Below are 17,571 nucleotides of genomic sequence, written 5' to 3' on the forward strand. Positions count from 1 at the left end.
ATAAATGAACGGAGTAGCATACACAGCAATCACTTGTGATTTATGTTGATGTTGAAAACATTACTGTTCTGCAAGATGACAGACAAGGAATGGTATGAGCGTGTGTGTGTGTGTGTCAGAGACAAGGGGAAATGGGGGTGTGCTCAGCAGTGTGGAAATGAGAGGAGAGACTAACATTCTCCATCACGTACACTCCCATACCTTTCCCTTAGTTTTGGCTCTTTAAAAGCTGCTGTCAGTGGTATCTGTCAGCCTCATTATCGCTTTGTCTTAGCTTGAGGGAATTCCTATCCACTTTGCTTCTCTACAGACTGTAGTCAGCGGAACTAAACTACAACAGAAAAAAAGAAGAAGAAGAAGAACCTTTATTTGGTAATCAGCACATCCACACACAACACATGGAAGAGAAGTGAAAATAAGAACTCATCACAGGCAGCATTCTAATACTAGGAGAGTGGACCGTTCCCAGTTGTTAGTGGACAAGGTGTAGAGTGAGATGGCTCTATACCTGAACATCCTGGCCCTGCTCCTCCTGCAGCTGGCTCTGTCAAGCCCTCGGCCGCTGAGCTCCCTGGTGACGACCGCCAGAGGGTGTCCCACCTGCCAGGGAAGTCAGGAGCGTACGAGCCCTTCGCAGAGACATCAGTCTGCAGATTTCAGCACCGCTGTTCTGGCTGTCGGAGACCCATGCGGGGTCTACACTCTGAGCTGTGCCCAGGGGGTTCGTTGCGCCCCTCCAGAGGACGACCCCCGGCCCCTGCAGGCCCTGCTGGAAGGCAGGGGTGTCTGCAGCAACACCAGCAGGATCAACCCAACTGAGAGGGTCCACACTGTGGGTAAGGCTGCCACAACAGTTTGTACCTGGGGACACTTTAAACGAGTGTCATTCAACTTTTGGGCTTAGGTTAGGTTCATGGTATCCAGATTTATATTTTCAACACTAACACTCAGTGTTTGCTATGTCAGTTTTGGCTGGACTAGGAGCTTGCATGTCACTTTAAATCCAGAAATGACTGTTCAACCGCTCTTCCTGTAATGTGAGAGAGGGTTTCCTTTGTAATAGAGGAAATAATGATAATATGACTAATACACTTGTTCTTACATGACAGAAACACTAGTATTGAGTTACTTTGTTCATGTACCAACTGCTCAGTCCAGGATGTGGTTAAATAAAGACTGTTGTTTTAGGACAATCAGTGAAATGTTACAATAAGTTGTGTGAAAAATTATTTTAGATTTTGCTGGCTTAGCCACCACAGTACAAACATGGGTATTTGGTTCAGATACTTTCTTATGCTATTAATAAACTAAGGTTTGTTAACAAAAAATAATCACACTACCTCACCCGCAGTCAAAAAAAGAGTTTCCTTGTTGAAGATTTCATTGAAAATTGTAGTAGTATAATTAGTAGTAGCATAATTGCTGCTGACTAAACAATAACATAAGTTTGTGTTTATTTTAACAGCTATTCACATAGCAATTAACTGTTCTATCTTTTCTTTATTTGATCCCAGACCCTACACCTACTGGGGATCCAGAGAAGGTAACAATCCTCTCCATCTGATGACTGCAATACTTCAGAGAAACAGTAGATGAATGACCTGAAATTGGGCTTATGCTTATCTCTTGAAATCTGTGTCTCTTCCTCACTAGGCTCCATGTCGTAAACTGCTTTTCACAATTATCCAAGGTCTTGATGCCCAGTTATTTCAGTCACATCATGATATTTACATGCCCAATTGTGACAAGCGTGGTTTCTTCAGAAAGAAGCAAGTGAGTTGGTACAATATTCATCTAAATTTATGTGAGATTGTTTCAATCATAGTAACTAGAGCGAATGGCATATCTACATCGTTTGCAGCTCTAAAATAGGGTTCCACCATGTGTTTGCATGTTGTCTTTGTGCAGTGTCGGTCCTCTCGAGGTATGCAGCGGGGCAACTGCTGGTGTGTGGATAAACATGGCATGCCAACGCCTTCATATGTTAAAAAGGAGGGCACCCTGATCTGTGAAAGTGCATGAAGACTAGGCTAAAGCAGAGGAGGCTCGAGCTGGATCACCAATGTGAGATATGGACAAAAGAGCAACACACAGATTCTAAAGGTGCTGGACACTACTTTGCCCTCACACTTATTCTCCACCACCTGAAAGCAGAAATCCCTTCTTGAAAAGCTTTTTCCATAGTCAGTTGTAAGTTGGTCTCCTTGCGCCCTCTACTGAACATAAGTCATACAACTTCTTTAAACTGGGAAAGTGAGGAGACTGTATACTCACAGAACCTTATTTTCATTTCAGCACCCTGACATCCTTTGACATCTACTCATATTTGTATATGAAGGTGTGAAATCACCCAGCCAAGTGTCACACGGTAGCATGGCATTCTGTTAAGTCAAACCATTACATCTGTAGTAGTTATAACATGTCCACTGTCTGGTCCATCCTTGTGTCTACAGCAGTAACTCAGAAACTGTGCTTACAGTGTGGGACTGCACATAATGAACATGCTCATCTTTCACTTTCAAGATTTTAGCTCCATACATAATAAACAATATATCTCATGCCATGAATCAAGCATCAGGAACCAATATGATTTTGTAACTTACATTTTTTTCATTACTAGAGCAATAGCACACAGTATCTTTTCAAAGTTTTAGTAGGTCTTTTGTATGCACTCGCTATACTTAATGTATTTTTTGACTTTTTTTTATTTTCATCATGTGTTTTGCAGTTTTGTTTTGTTTTTTACATCTTTTTTCTGTAATTCACTGTAATTTTATTACTGTAATTGGTGTATATAATCTCTCAATGTCATTCTATTTATGTTCCCTTAAATATAATACTCTATTTATGTTAATATTGATGCTACTCTTTATAGCATGCTACCTTTATATAGGTAAATAATGTATCAGTGCTTGCCTGAGAGCAGACACCAGAGGTATAATGAGAAGAACCTGAAACCTTTGTGTTTATAACACAGATTTAGGGGCATTATTTTTATTTCTGTTTTCATTGCATTTATCCTTTATTTAACCAGGCATGTTCAACGTAAATCTTACTTATACAAGCATGGAACACAGTGAATACAAGGAGGAAATTGACCTCTTGAACTGTAAGAGGAAGTGTTAAAAAAAAAGTTGAGAATGATAAAAAAATACTCATCACTAACAGACAATATTACTAAAACGTTCTTGATAGACTTCAGGGATTGTAATACAAAAACCATTATGGTTGCTTTTGTTGTAAATAACAATAACTTTGCTCTGGAAGTAAAGCCCTCTAGTCCCTTAATCCAACAATCTTTCTCATATGATCAGGGACTGAGAGAACTGGGACAGGACTGCCCACCTTTTAAGGCTTGTTTGGAGTATGTTTTCACCCTACATGAAAACAGTGAAGCATTGTGGATACATGCAGGGTTGGGGAGTAACAGAGTACATGTAACAAGAATGGTAACTGTAATTCATTATATTTGCTGAAAAAACAGTAATGAGATTAAAAATACATGAGGAAATATGTGCTTATATGTGCTTATTGGGGGTGACACGGTCTCTCAGTGGTCTAAGGCGCGTATCATGTAACTGTGACGTCCCGGGTTTCGAATCCGGCCCAGGACCTTTGTCGCATGTCATCCACCTCTCTCTCCTAATCTTTCCTGTCTATCTGTACTGTAAAACTATCCAAAAAAAAAAAAAAAATCCATTCCAATCATCATACCATTCATAGCAATAAGAAAGCACTCAACCAGTATTAGTATTTCTAGAATGTTTATACAAAATAGCCAGTGTTTGTATTCAGTAATTGAAATTTCCACTTTCTTCCACAAGTTGCACTATTCCATCAATAAGAGTCAATGCACATGCACAATTCTTTTTGGGGTTCAGAGGCTGTTATGAATTCCAGGTGAATCTGCATTAGGTTGCTGAAAGTGAAGACGTATTTTGAGAATCACTTTATTGATAGTTTGGCATGCTATTTTAAAAATGTTGCCCATTATGGCCATGTTGCCCATACAGTTAATGGTGTAAAAAAAAAAAATAGATGAGCACAATAGATGTAGACAGGTTTAAAATTGTGTTTCTAAGCCATAGTTGCTTCTCAATGCAGTTTGGCATCTCTCACAATTTCTCACAATCTCTCATTTTTAAAGCCATTATTTCTGCATTGATCGGATAAGAGAAGGAGGCAAATGTATGGAAGCCCATTCCTGCCACTCAATAAAATAAAAAACAACTCAATTGTGAGTTTTTCTCTCACAAAAAAAGTCTGAATTCTGAGATATAAAGTCAGAATTGTGCGATAAAAAGTCTGAATTCTGAGAAAAAAAGTCTGAATTCTGAGAAATAATGTCACAATTGCAAGAAAAAAACAATTGAGTTGTTTTTTATTTTATTGAGTGGCGGGAATGGGCTTCCATAATGCCTTATGATTTTATGGAGAGGATGAATGTTGACCTGGCCTTAAATGCTCACTGCTGACTAATGTAAGCTGTTGATGAGAGATAAGGTATGTGCACCAGGGTTAAAAAGCCTACAAATACCTTTAAATTGGTTAGAGAAGCCCCTATAGATTATAACTCCTCAGGTGATCAGTGTTACCAATGTTTAGATGTTTCAATCTGAAAAGGGCAAAAGGACAAGGGGACCCCCCCACCCACCCACCCACCCCATATTGTCCGTATTGTTCACTGATTAGAGCCTTTGTGTGTGGCTGATAAATGTCAAGAATTCCTTATAATCTATTTACATGGATTGCCTGCCAGTTTCTGTTGGACAGTCCATAGGAAGGAAATGGTAAATTAGATTATCACTTAATTGGCATTTGCAACAATAATCTCACGCAGACAGATCTTCACTCTCTGTGCTGAGTTCTGCTTTGTCAAGCACTGGCTATAGTAAAATGTGTTTTATGATAATGTGATAATTGGTGCTTTTTCCCTCAAAAAGGATATATGTCATTTCTTCATAACTTAACTTAAAGTAACTTCATATTGGAGCAACTGAAAGTAATGTGATTAGTGAATCCAATGATCTGTGTTGGGTTACTGGTTAAAGTTTTAAGTAGATAATCAGTAATCAACAGCACACTGTTCCGGCCCTGGCTGCATGCTCCTGCGGCTGCTGATGGACTGTCTGATGCTGCACAGGCTGTTAGGACGGATCCCTCTGCTGCTGTGATGTGCTCACCCTCAAGAAATCTCAAGAACCTTCAAACTTTATGGCTTTTACTTACATATGAATGAATTGATGTCAGGATATAATACTGCACTTAAGACTGTGTGAGAGAAGTATTTAATATTATAGTGAGAAGTTTTTAACCTTCTACACTAAGAAAATTGTAAACAGAAGAAATCTGATTGTACCTCCTAAGCATGAGTTGATTGTGATCCGTCAAGTGAGCAGTTCCTTTAGCTCCTCAGATCTCAGCATAAACATTTTGGAGATTGTTCCTCATATGAAAAGTTCATCATGTCTTCAGATACAATTCTGTCTAGACACCCAAAAGAGGTCTTTGATGCTGTTTGTCCATATTTTCTTTAAATAATAGATAGCTCATTGGCCACTGGACTTCAAACGTGCATTTATCCAGCCTCTTCTTAAAAAGCCTACTGTTTGATTTATATCTCATCTCATGGCCTGGATTTTATATTCTCCGTAGTTTAATTTTCCCAAGGAGTACCCCAAGGATCCATACTTGGTCCCATTTTGTTCTCCATTTATATGCTCCCACTTGAACACATAATTTGTCGACATAATGTTTCCTTTCACTGTTATGCTGATGACACACAACTGTATCTGCCCATAAAATCCAGTGATTCAAGTAGCCTTGACACTCTCAGGGAGTGCTTAGCCGAAATTAGTTGTTGGATGTCTCTAAACTTTCTGTAACTAAGTCTGAGGTTGTTGTGTTTTGCCCTCTTGATGCAACCGATTCATGAAAATCTTGGTAACATAACGGCTATCGAGCCAGCAGCCAGAAATATGTCAGTCATTTTAATTCCGGTTTGAAATGTGAGAAATTCAAAGTGGTAGTCTTGTTTCTATCAGTTAAGAACTATATCTAGGATCAGGTCATTTATATCCTGTTCAGACTTCAGTCTTTAATGCAGTGATTTCATCTCATATTGACTATTGTAATTCCCTGTATTCTGGCTTTAATCCGAAAGCTCTATCTCTCCTGCAACTAATCCAAAATGCACCTTCTAAGCTTTTGACTAGATCTAACAGGAGAGAGAGCATAAGTCTAATTTTAGCAAATTTACTCTGGCCTCCTTGATTATAGAATTGATTTCAATATTTGATTGATTGTTTTTAAAGCAGTGGCTTGGCCCCTAGCTATATCATGGATCTTTTATGAATGCAGTCTTAGATCAGCTGACAAACTCTTTCAACTGTCCCTGTCAGAGATGATAGAGCTTCTGCCATCAGAGCCCCAACACTATGGAACAAGCCCTCTGTACATGCTTTAAACTCATTTTTATGATGTTGCGCTTTACTGTTGATTTATTTTGTATCTTATTTGCTTTGCATTTGTTTTGAAAGGTGCTATATATAAATAAAGTGTATTAATAAACTTTATTTATATAGCCTATAGCACCTTTCACCTTTATTATTATCATTATTAATATTATGTTGGTCAAAAGTTGTGTTAGAATTTGCAAATGTAGCCTACATATATGACTGAGAAAACACACAGAAAACACACAAAGACGCATTCTATTATCTCGAATGAATGAAATTAAGAAATGTTACATCAATAAATGGGTGGAAAATGTGATGAATCCAGTGTAGCCTAATTGCAGCTTACTGATTGTAATGCTGATTTTGTTTGAGGTTGCCGGTAGTGCGGAGTGATGCTCTGATGAGTACACATGCATGTGTTTGATTAGGTATTATTGCACCGGATAAGCCATAGACCGCGACGCAAAACGGCGAAGGCAAAAGGTGTTGAGAGTACCAGGCTGCAGTGACTCCACAGCAAGGCGGACTTCAGCCTACTTTACATAGACTATTACACCAGAGATGACAACAAAAAAAGGTCTGTTCAGCGGCACGTCTGAATAACTTCCCGCAAAGTTATTCCACAGTATTGGCCTTTTTGTCATGGAGACTAGCCTTCGTCAAAGGTAAAACAGCAAGCTCTCCTAACCTGTTAAAGTGCGATGGCTTCTCCCAGTGCCACCTCGAACCCTCTCAATGCTCTGGCACCAAAGAGGAAGACAAAGAAGAAACATTTTGTGCAGCAGAAAGTAGAGGTTTTCCGCGCGAGTGACCCCGTGTTGAGCGTGCTCATGTGGGGAGTCAATCATTCGGTAGGTAGGCTGTGTGTGTGTGTGTGTGTGTGTGTGTGTGTGTGTGTGTGTGTGTGTGTGTGCGCGCGCGCGTGTGTGTGTATCTAATATCTGTATTGACTGTATGTCCACCATCTGCAGATTAATGACCTGAGCCAGGTGCCTGTCCCTGTCATGCTGCTTCCAGACGACTTCAAAGCCAACACCAAGATCAAAGTCAACAACCACCTCTTCAACAAGTACAGTACTGCTAGATTGTATGAGCCTCCATCCAGCATCCTGTGATTTCTAGAGATTTCTGTGGATCTTAAGATTTATTTGCCTGCTTATCAGAGTTTGCAGTGACCCCTTTACAACAGGAATAAGAAACAACAATGCTAACTACAGTATAACAGTGTATTTACTACAACTTATATTACTACTGCCACTGCTACTACTACTACTACGATTACTATTACTGTTACTACCACTACTACTACTACTTCTACCATTACTAGGCCTACTAATAATAATAATAACAATACTAGTAATTTAACAAGTCAAATAGATTAGAAATAACTAACGTGTCTACAGTAGGCTTACAGTGTAACTATATAGTACTGGGCTATGTAAAAAGATTAATATTCTAACACATTGTGTGCCGCACACAATTAAAAGGAAGGAAATACAGCACAGTCTCCTCAGTAAATTGTACCAGTGGTGCCAGAGGTTGTGAAACACCAGAATATTAATATGTACCAAGCAAAAACATGACAGAGAACAGCTAAGTAGATTGATGCCCACTGAAAGCATGTGAAAACTTTGTGGGGCTCACAGAGGAGACGTGTCAGTCGGAGGGAGAGTTTGACAGAATATGTTACAATATAAATGCTGCACCACAATTTGTGGATACTGTGTTATACATTATGTCTGCTGTGAGGTCCAGTTTCCATACAGACGGAATCTACAAAAATCTCAATGAGTGGCTTTCAATAATCCTTTAATCCATTCAGGAATCCAGGGCCTGGTAAAGGACTCATAGACAGAGGTGGGAAGAACAATAAGAACAATAAAATATGTTTTCTCAAGTAGAAGTGCTGTTGCCTCAGTGAAATTTTACTCAAGTAGTAGTAAACCTACTTGTGTTGGAAACTGGTCAAGTAAAAAACTAAAGTTTCTCACTAAAAGGTACTCAATCAGTCCTTAGATATCATATCTGAACATGACCCATGACCCAATTTTCAATATACATTATGCAAAACGTTTCAGCAGCGAATTTGACACTACCTTGCCCTCAAACACATTCAGTATGCATGTTTGAGTAGCATTCCTAAAAAATATACACTGTGACAAGAGCATTGAATAAATGAATACATTTTGTAATTGGTTACTACCTACTTCTGCATAGATTTTAATCTTGAAAGAGGATATGAGTGGCACAAACCTGCAGCCATTTTACCTATAGTTCACCTTTTTTGCACTTATGATCCACATACAATCACACTTATGATTAGAATACTTTACTTTTGTACAATATTATATTCCTGCCCTAAGTAGGGAGAAGAGACAGTGAGATACAGGGAGAGATAACAGTATTCAGTATTCATGAATGTACCATGTAGCTCAAATAAAGAGTTGGTGATTAGATGTGCACAACACAGTAAACCGAGCTGCATCATCCTTACTTTATTGAATAAAATGTTGTGTGCTTCCCCTCAGAGAGAATCTTCCGGGACAATTCAAATTCAAAGAGTACTGTCCACAGGTGTTCAGAAACCTCAGAGAGCGCTTTGGAATTGAAGACCAGGATTATCAGGTACGGGTATGAATTCACCACAAATCCACATTTGACTTGTTGATTGTCAAATCAGAGAATTTCACAATTGTGCATATGGTAGCAATTTACAGAATGGATTTTAGAATTTAAAAAGGGCAAAAATGCTCAACTTTAATTTTAGAGTGGAGATTTTGGACTTTGATCCCATTTACAGCTCCCATCAAGTGTTATATTTACTCTACAGTGGTTACAATGTGAAGGGGTAACAAGTGGTTCTTGACAGAATATATCTGAAGCCACAGGAACTTTTCCAGTGTTGCTAGATTTTTCAATGTGTTTTTTATCCTCTAATGAAAACTAGACATCTATTTGTTTAACTAAAATTTTTTGGTCTGTGTTGATGTGTGCCCTTCTAAATTTGCATTCATTTGTATAATATTTGCATGTGTCAGGTGGCGCACAGTCTAGTCATCGATCTGCTCTCTACACATTTGTTTAGCACACATTATGTGAGGCATACAGTATGTGTATGTGAGAACTTGCTGTTTTACCTTTGACGAAGGCTAGTCTCCATGACAAAAAGGCCAATACTGTGGAATAACTTTGCGGGAAGTTATTCAGACGTGCCGCTGAACAGACCTTTTTTTGTTGTCATCTCTGGTGTAATAGTCTATGTAAAGTAGGCTGAAGTCCGCCTTGCTGTGGAGTCACTGCAGCCTGGTACTCTCAACACCTTTTGCCTTCGAGGCGTTTGGCCGTTTTGCGTCGCGGTCTATGGCTTATCCGGTGCAATAATACCTAATCAAACACATGCATGTGTACTCATCAGAGCATCACTCCGCACTACCGGCAACCTCAAACAAAATCAGCATTACAATCAATAAGCTGCATCAAGTGTTATATTTACTCTACAGTGGTTACAATGTGAAGGGGTAACAAGTGGTTCTTGACAGAATATATCTGAAGCCACAGGAACTTTTCCAGTGTTGCTAGATTTTTCAATGTGTTTTTTATCCTCTAATGAAAACTAGACATCTATTCGTTTAACTAAAATTTTTTGGTCTGTGTTGATGTGTGCCCTTCTAAATTTGCATTCATTTGTATAATATTTGCATGTGTCAGGTGGCGCACAGTCTAGTCATCGATCTGCTCTCTACACATTTGTTTAGCACACATTATGTGAGGCATACAGTATGTGCATTGTCATAAAACATGTACTGTTTAAAGGAATATTACTGTTGACCTACGGGACTGTTTGTAGTATAAGAGGGAGGAAGTGGCCGTTGGTGCAAAATGCAGATTTTTATGTCCCAGTGTTGCACAAATTGAGCTGTATTACACTGACACTGTAAACTGAGACTACAAATATGCCTTTGCTTTCAAAATCATGTTTTTCCTGTTTTTGGTTTGCATTTGTTGGCAATCTCATGTACATTACTCTACAAAAGTAGTTAAATATCTGCCAGCTACTAAAAAAAAAGTCATCAGTCAGTCATGTTTGTATATTTTCAGGGCAGGATGTAGAATGCCCAGTGACTATTAGAATAAGTACCCGTACATTTTTGTTAGATTTATTAAAGTCTTTGTTTATTAATATATATTAAATATCCAATGTCCAGTGCAATGGGAATTGCAATTCTTAAATTCCATGGTATAATTCAACAAAGGACCTTTTAATGTAAAGTTACCCAAATTATTATAACTGTCAGCCTTGTGAAAATTTGACGCCCTTTGAAAACTCTCCCTCTGGTTGTCAACAGAATCAAACATTTGTCAACACAATTCCAATCTACTTCCTGGTGTAAATGATGTCACCTTCACACTGGTTTTAATGAATGCTCTAATTGGTGGACAGTATGTATAGTTAATCAGGTGTCCCACAGTCTGTCAGACAACAGCCAGCCAGGTACTTGCCAAACTAGACAAAATCTCTGTGCCTCCTTTGTTGCTGGGTGCAGAAGTTCCAACGCTGGATATTTGTTCCCCAAAGACAGAAACATTGTCATGCAGTGGAAGGTTCAGATATCACTCAGTCCTACAAGCTTTGTACCATCTAACCATCAAAAAAAAAAAAAGATGCTCATTGTGTTAGAAATAAAAAAAAATGTTCCTGATTGAATTGAAATTGCACTGGATCTTTAATGAATATGATTTACACATTGGACAGTTTGTAATAATTGTGTATGCTTAAAATAACCAGCAGAGTCTGTTTTTCTTGAAACTTTCAACTCAGACACTTTCTCAAGTTAAATAGGTTGAACACCATCCAGACCCCCTCCACATGAACTTAGGTAACATTTTTAGGCAGCTATAGGTGACTAGGCAGGTTCCTTCACAAGTAAATCCTCTTCTCAACAGCCATAACTATGTGTTTAATTTTATTATCACTAAGTAATGGTCAGGGGCTTACTGGAAATGTGCAAGCACAACTGGATGTAAAACAGTTGAAACTGAGTAATGTTAATTATATATAACTGCTGAATTTGTCAATATATTGCCTGGCAATATATCACACAGTAGGTATAAAAAGATTTCAGGAACCTGTGTAAGGGATGTGAAGGCATCACTGGGAAGATGTACAGCACAGTTGCACCACAGTTCATGTTACATTTTAATCTTGTTAGACATGCCATATTCTTACTCACCAACAGGTGTCTCTAGCCCGCAGTCCTCCAGTCAAAGATGGGGAGGGGCAGGGCATGGGGCTGCTGCTGACATCATACGACCGCACTTTGGTAGTGAAAGAAATCTCCAGTGAGGAAGTGGAGGATATACACAATATTCTCTCTGAATATCACCAGGTAAGACACAAAGTGAAGCCCTTAATTCTCCTGTGTTACACTGTTCATATCGAGTTTTAGATATATTCTGATATTAATCACAATGACCGTTACCCTCCTTTTAGTGATTTCATCCATTTTTAGTTAGTGTATAGTAGTAGTCAATGAAATTTAAGGGTATTTTAATTTATTTTTGTCACATTTTGTCCTGTATCTTCTGCATGCTAGGATGCTACAGGGGAGAGTTGTTCATTTTATGATAGCTCTGGTTGCCATGGCAAAGGTTTGACAACATCAAAGCAAAAAGATGAGAGGTTGACTTTCACACAGAAAGAGTGTTTCAACGAGTGATAATATATGACCATGGCTCTTGCTTTTACAGTGAAATTTAAGGTTATAGACATACCTCTGTCAAGCAAAGAAATACAGAAAATCTTCTAGTCAAGGGTCTTTCTGCTTTCTGCTATCAAAGTAGATAGAGAGATGGGGAAGTGCACCTACTGTACTGTCTTTAAAGGTATTTAACAAAACTGAGGATAATTGAATTTGTACATCATCAGAAAATGTAATGTCTAGTGATTTCTTCATACATTTGTCTTGTCATGTTAACATCATTTTAGTTTAGGCAACTAGTTTAGGTCCTAGCATTTGTCTCGTCTTAATGGTCGGGTTAAATGATGATGAATATTTTTGTCTGACAAATTAAACGGCCCTGTCAGTATGCTAAGTACAACCCAGGCTGCTGAGTATCCTACAGCAATATAATGTGCTTTGATATGAACCTTCATATTTTTTTAAAGGAGAGCGGGCAGTCCACTCACTTTTGGCACTGCATTATTTATTCAGACAGCAGGAAACTAGAGAAGGAGACAGAGTAAAGGAGATACAGACAGCCTGTCAAGATGTGATGATAGGCTAGTGGAAGTATGCGTGTGGATCCAGAGGCAGGGGATTTAACCACTTGACTATCTGCAGGCGCAGCACTTTCATATTTACACTGCCCCATGCCACTGATTAGATGTTTCCTCCGTTCCCCATCATCTACGGTCCATTCATTCCTAACTGTCCTCTTCCAGCACATTGTCACCTGCCATGGCAGTACGCTGCTGCCTCAGTTCCTGGCCATGTACCGAGTCTCTGTGGAGAGCGAGGACACCTACCTCTTAGTTATGAGGAACATGTTCAGCCACAGACTGCATGTACACTGGAAGTATGACCTCAAGGTACGTATTGTAGCAGTTATTTAGTTAGAGGAGTATTCAGAGTGGGTTTTCTTTCAGTGCAATCAATACAAAACTCTGATTGTGAATGGGACATAGACAGTCATGTGGGTCATCTCGTGTTGAAGCATGCTTCAACACGAGATGACCCAAGGTAAAACTTGCTAGCCTTGCGCTCTCTAGTGTTCAGGCAATACAAATGAAAAAAATTGTTAGATTAGACCACAGCTGAAATAGAGAAAAATGTTCAACTCCACAATTGTTGAATTTTTGTATCGTGACATTTTGTGTTACAAACTTTCGTTACAGCCCTATAATTTGCTCACCAAACTGAAATTGTTAAGCCTTCTTAATAAATAGCAAATGTGGACGCCCCGGTGGCTCAGACCGAGTAGAGCGTGTACCATAAGGCTCAGTCCTTCCCGCAACGACCTGGGTTTGAATCCAGCCCGCGGTCATTTGCTGCATGTCCTCCCCTCTCTCTCTCTCCCATACCTTCCTGTCTCTCTCTCACACTATCTCTGTCAATAAAGCATAAAATGCCAAAAACAAAAAATAAATAAATAAATAAATAGCAGATGTTGCAAATTGGATCATCCAGCTTAATTAAAGGATAATTCCAGCCATGGTGAATGTTAAAGCCGGGAGTGACAACTACAGGTGCATTAAGTAATGTGTGCATATGGTTACTAATAAGGCTCAAGTTAAACAGGAGCTTATCAATGAAATGCTGTGGGATCTTTTCTTCTCTCAGGGCTCCCTGGTGTCTCGTGAAGCAAGTTTCAAAGAGAAGGTGAGATCAGGCTACGTTAAAAGTCGTATGATTTGCTGTTGTTAATCTCTGCATTCTGCATGCCATACTTTTATCTTTGTAAAATGGGTATTATCTAGTCACTTTCTGGTTACTTTTATCTGTTTTTGTTGGTGTGAGAAATGCTTGTGTTATCTATGATTGTAACTTATTAACACAAACTCTGTAAGGCCTACAGTGAGATCTTTATATTGTGCATAATGACAATCTAAGGAAGACAGCCTTTGAGCTGCTTGAATAGTAAGTGCTTTCAACCCCTCAATGTCCTTGACATTTTTTAAAATACCATCAGACAACAGCCTGCTTGTTGATGCAGATTTATGCTAACATGCTAATTTGAACTCTGAGTAAAATATAGCAGCATACACTTTATGAAGTTTTCAAACCAGAACACTTTAATGGAGTAGTGAGCGAGCATCTTGGGGCCGTTTTAGGGATGTGGCTTGCTGCTGAAACTGCAAAATACATATCCATCTCCTTTTCAATTAAAGGTGGCATGAGCTAGTTACTTAAACCTAGATGAAACTCTGGTGAAGACTGAGTGTGGGGTGTCTGGGATCTGAGCATTTCCAGGTTCTCTCTCTTATAACCAAAAGACATGTTCCTGTTCATCCGTCCTGACACTTTCATGGTGTTTCAGTTCTTCCTCATGGTCCTTTCTTTGAGCTCTACCGTAACTGGAGACGTCAGTAACCCAGAGGTTTGAGAAATGTCATTGTCTATAAGGTCACCATATGTTTTACAATCTTTGACATGTTTCATGAATCCTGGCCAAACTGCCAGTATTGTATTGTATTAAGTAAAGTCAAATTAAATCTTCAGCACTTTGTTTAATGCTTAATGAGGATGACTTGGGTAAAAATTGTAAAACAGACAATGATAACAGACAATGATCCAGATGGACACAAAGACGGCATTCAGGAGTGCTTTCAATGCTTTGAGCTGTCAAATATGGACAAGATCATTTTCTCTTGTGGCCTCATCCAGTGTTTAACAGTGGTGACGTATTTGCTGCCAAATGTGTCCTAAGCCATATGTAATACATAAACAGGGTAGTGAGCGCTATTGCAAAGTCCACAATAATGTAGAACATTTTCACTTTTTAGCGTGTACACAGAGAGACCAGAAGGAGGTGCAAAACCCCTGGTGGAGTGATTTATTAAAAAGAGTTTACGAAGGGGAAATGGGGGTGAAGAACCAAACCGCAGGGTGAGAGGGTGAGCAGAATTGCTGCAAGCGTTGCTGTTGGGTGCTGGGATCACGGCAGCCTCCCTTCAGGGTCCCAGTCAGAGGATGGCACTGAAGAAAAGCAGAAGCAGCTTCGACTCTCTGCGTTCCCACCAGACTGTTGTGTCCTGGCTCTTTTTTAACGAGCGCTGAATCGTCTGCAGCTGTGGCACCGCAGTCCAGCTGAAGGTGTGGAGGATGAGGAGTCCCTGCCCTGGCTCCATGTGCTCTTTGTTTATGTGTTGATTGCTGCTGTCCGTGGTGCTGATGCTCAGCTTTCACAGGCAACACAGGCTTCCCATCACAGCATCTGCACAGAAGTTCAGGAGCTGTCAGTCTCCCTGGGGACCCAGCAGAGTGCAAGCTGTTTTCCCTAGTTTGACATATTTCTAATTGCAAATGTTTGAAGACTGTTTAAATAACTGTAGCTTTGGAAACTTTTGAGCTTTCTGACCATGTTGACATGAAATAAATATTTGGCCAATGTTATTGACTACTTTGTATATTACCTTTTGATGAGAAAAATGCTAAATGGTTATTGTGGCATTTCTGTAATCTTGGTATTTTCTTGCTGAATGTAACTTAGTTGATCTTCACTCTGTATTTCCAGGTGAAAGAGTTGCCCACTTATAAAGACGTAGACTTCAGGAATAACATGCAAAAGGTTTATGTGAGTGATGAAGAGAAGGAGAAGGTCATGGATAAGCTCAATAGAGATGTAGAGGTAAGAAAAAGTGTTAAAAAAGTGTCTTGTGCACATTGTTTTCTTGGCTGGTTGTGTGTACTCGTGTGCCTCTGTTTTCAGTTTCTGGTGCATATGAGGATCATGGACTACAGCCTGCTGCTGGGTATTCATGACGTTGAGCGGGCTGAGAGGGAGGAGGAGGAGGAGATGGAGTCATCCTATGAGGAGGAAGAGGAGGATGAAAACGGCCTGGCTCCCGCTCCTGCTCCGGGCTCCACCTCGCCCGAGGGGATCGCTGGCTACATGAACTCCTTCAAGCCCATGGGCCCGGGGGAGTTCGACCCTTATGTGGACGTGTACGCCGTCCAGAGCGCCGTAGGTCAGTCCTGACAAGTCATCAGACAATTTAAATAGGTTAGGAGACACGCGCTCTAGGTGTCCCACTTTACTGCTCTTACGCTACACCACATCTCAAGCTAGTGACCGGCGCAGACTAGATCATCTGTACAGACCAAGATCACTCACCACAGACTGTCGCTCACTGCTCCTCTGCATGCTGTGATGTAGGTGCGCCCCAGAGGGAGGTCTATTTTATGGGTCTCATCGATGTGCTGACGCAATACGACACCAAGAAGAAAGCTGCTCATGCTGCTAAGGCTGTCAAGCACGGGGTGAGTGATCAGTGTCTTTGAAAGGGAGAGGGCATAAAGGGATGTCACTTTAAATTTTGATGTGTTGTTTTCCTTCACCAAACACATACAGTAAAGTCAGCATGGCTCCGTATCCTGCAAAGTTTAAAGGTTTTTTCTGATTTTCTCTGATGTTTTTCAGGCAGGAGCAGAAATCTCAACAGTTCACCCAGAGCAGTATGCTAAACGTTTCCGAGAGTTCATTACTAAGATCTTCGCCTAGTTCAACGTTTTGCAGTCTGGGCTTCCATAGTCATTCAATACAAGGGGAGCTTCGCCATGCAACTGTTTCAACATCATGAAAAATGGAAGATTCACAGTTAATTAAATTTCTTAATGATTTATTTGCAGTTTCAATATTCCCCCTCAATATTATACCACACTGCAAGACAGTGGGCATTTGTGCACAGATTAAATTGAGACTACTTGGGCAACACATGGATGTTAATGGTCCTCTTTTGTTTTCACTTATATTATATTGCCTAGTGCAGCTTTAAAATAAATGGCACAAAGATAGAGGTGTAGTGGGGCACCAATTATTACTATTGTTAGGCTTCTTTTTGGCACATATTTTTAAATGAAAATTGAATGGTTTAGACAACTTTTTCTTTTTTTTTTAAATCTACTATGTAATTATGTTATGTAAATAGGTAATGAAGCAATTTGAAATGTTGATTGTTTATTCATGAATGTATTATTAATCATGACATCAGCCTATAATGAATATGCTATTAAAACCCTTTACACAGAAAGTAAACAAATACACCAGGTAGGTTATTTCTCTTAGGTGAGGAGCCACTAAATGAAAAATAAAGAATTGAGTAATATTAGCTTCCTAGCTTCATCAGAGATTCTCACTAATTTATAACCCAAGGGAGCACTTACCTGCTTTTGGGAACTAATTCCTTGCGTGCAGTATTTTTTTTCCCTTAAGAGTGAAAAAATATATAAATATATCACTAGCTAATGCTGTAAATATGTGGGCACAAAGTAGGCTACTGTAGATGTAGGTACAGCAAGTTGTTCTGTGTGTGTGTGTGTGTGTGTGTGTTGCAAGCCTGTGCAACGCTGTGTTATGTGTAGTGGATGGTACACAGCAGCTTGCATCATCTCAA

The 17,571-nt window shown here is 39.6% G+C and overlaps 2 protein-coding genes across 3 annotated transcripts; both read left to right on the top strand.

The window, feature by feature from the left end:
- Nucleotides 1-308: 308 nt before the first annotated feature.
- On the top strand, nt 309-3,503 carry LOC139927335 (insulin-like growth factor-binding protein 6). Its single transcript, XM_071919438.2, has 4 exons — nt 309-836; nt 1,515-1,543; nt 1,654-1,773; nt 1,909-3,503. Exons 1-4 carry the CDS (start codon nt 497-499, stop codon nt 2,020-2,022), a joined length of 603 nt encoding a protein of 200 aa, XP_071775539.1. The 5' UTR covers nt 309-496; the 3' UTR covers nt 2,023-3,503.
- A 3,487-nt stretch (nt 3,504-6,990) lies between these two features.
- LOC139927338 (phosphatidylinositol 5-phosphate 4-kinase type-2 gamma-like) lies at nt 6,991-17,362 on the top strand. 2 transcript variants are annotated; one of them, XM_071919445.2, is made up of 10 exons: nt 6,991-7,309; nt 7,430-7,545; nt 8,987-9,083; nt 11,696-11,845; nt 12,901-13,047; nt 13,799-13,837; nt 15,693-15,806; nt 15,888-16,146; nt 16,335-16,438; nt 16,599-17,362. In XM_071919445.2, the coding sequence occupies exons 1-10, from the start codon at nt 7,160-7,162 to the stop codon at nt 16,677-16,679; spliced, it is 1,257 nt and encodes a 418-aa protein (XP_071775546.1). In that variant the 5' UTR covers nt 6,991-7,159; the 3' UTR covers nt 16,680-17,362. The 2 variants fall into 2 exon arrangements, with proteins under 2 accessions (XP_071775546.1, XP_071775547.1); XM_071919446.2 differs by having other exon boundaries at nt 7,430-7,527.
- Nucleotides 17,363-17,571: the final 209 nt, after the last annotated feature.

Source organism: Centroberyx gerrardi, chromosome 5, assembly GCF_048128805.1.
Source record: "Centroberyx gerrardi isolate f3 chromosome 5, fCenGer3.hap1.cur.20231027, whole genome shotgun sequence".
Lineage (NCBI taxonomy): Eukaryota > Metazoa > Chordata > Actinopteri > Beryciformes > Berycidae > Centroberyx > Centroberyx gerrardi.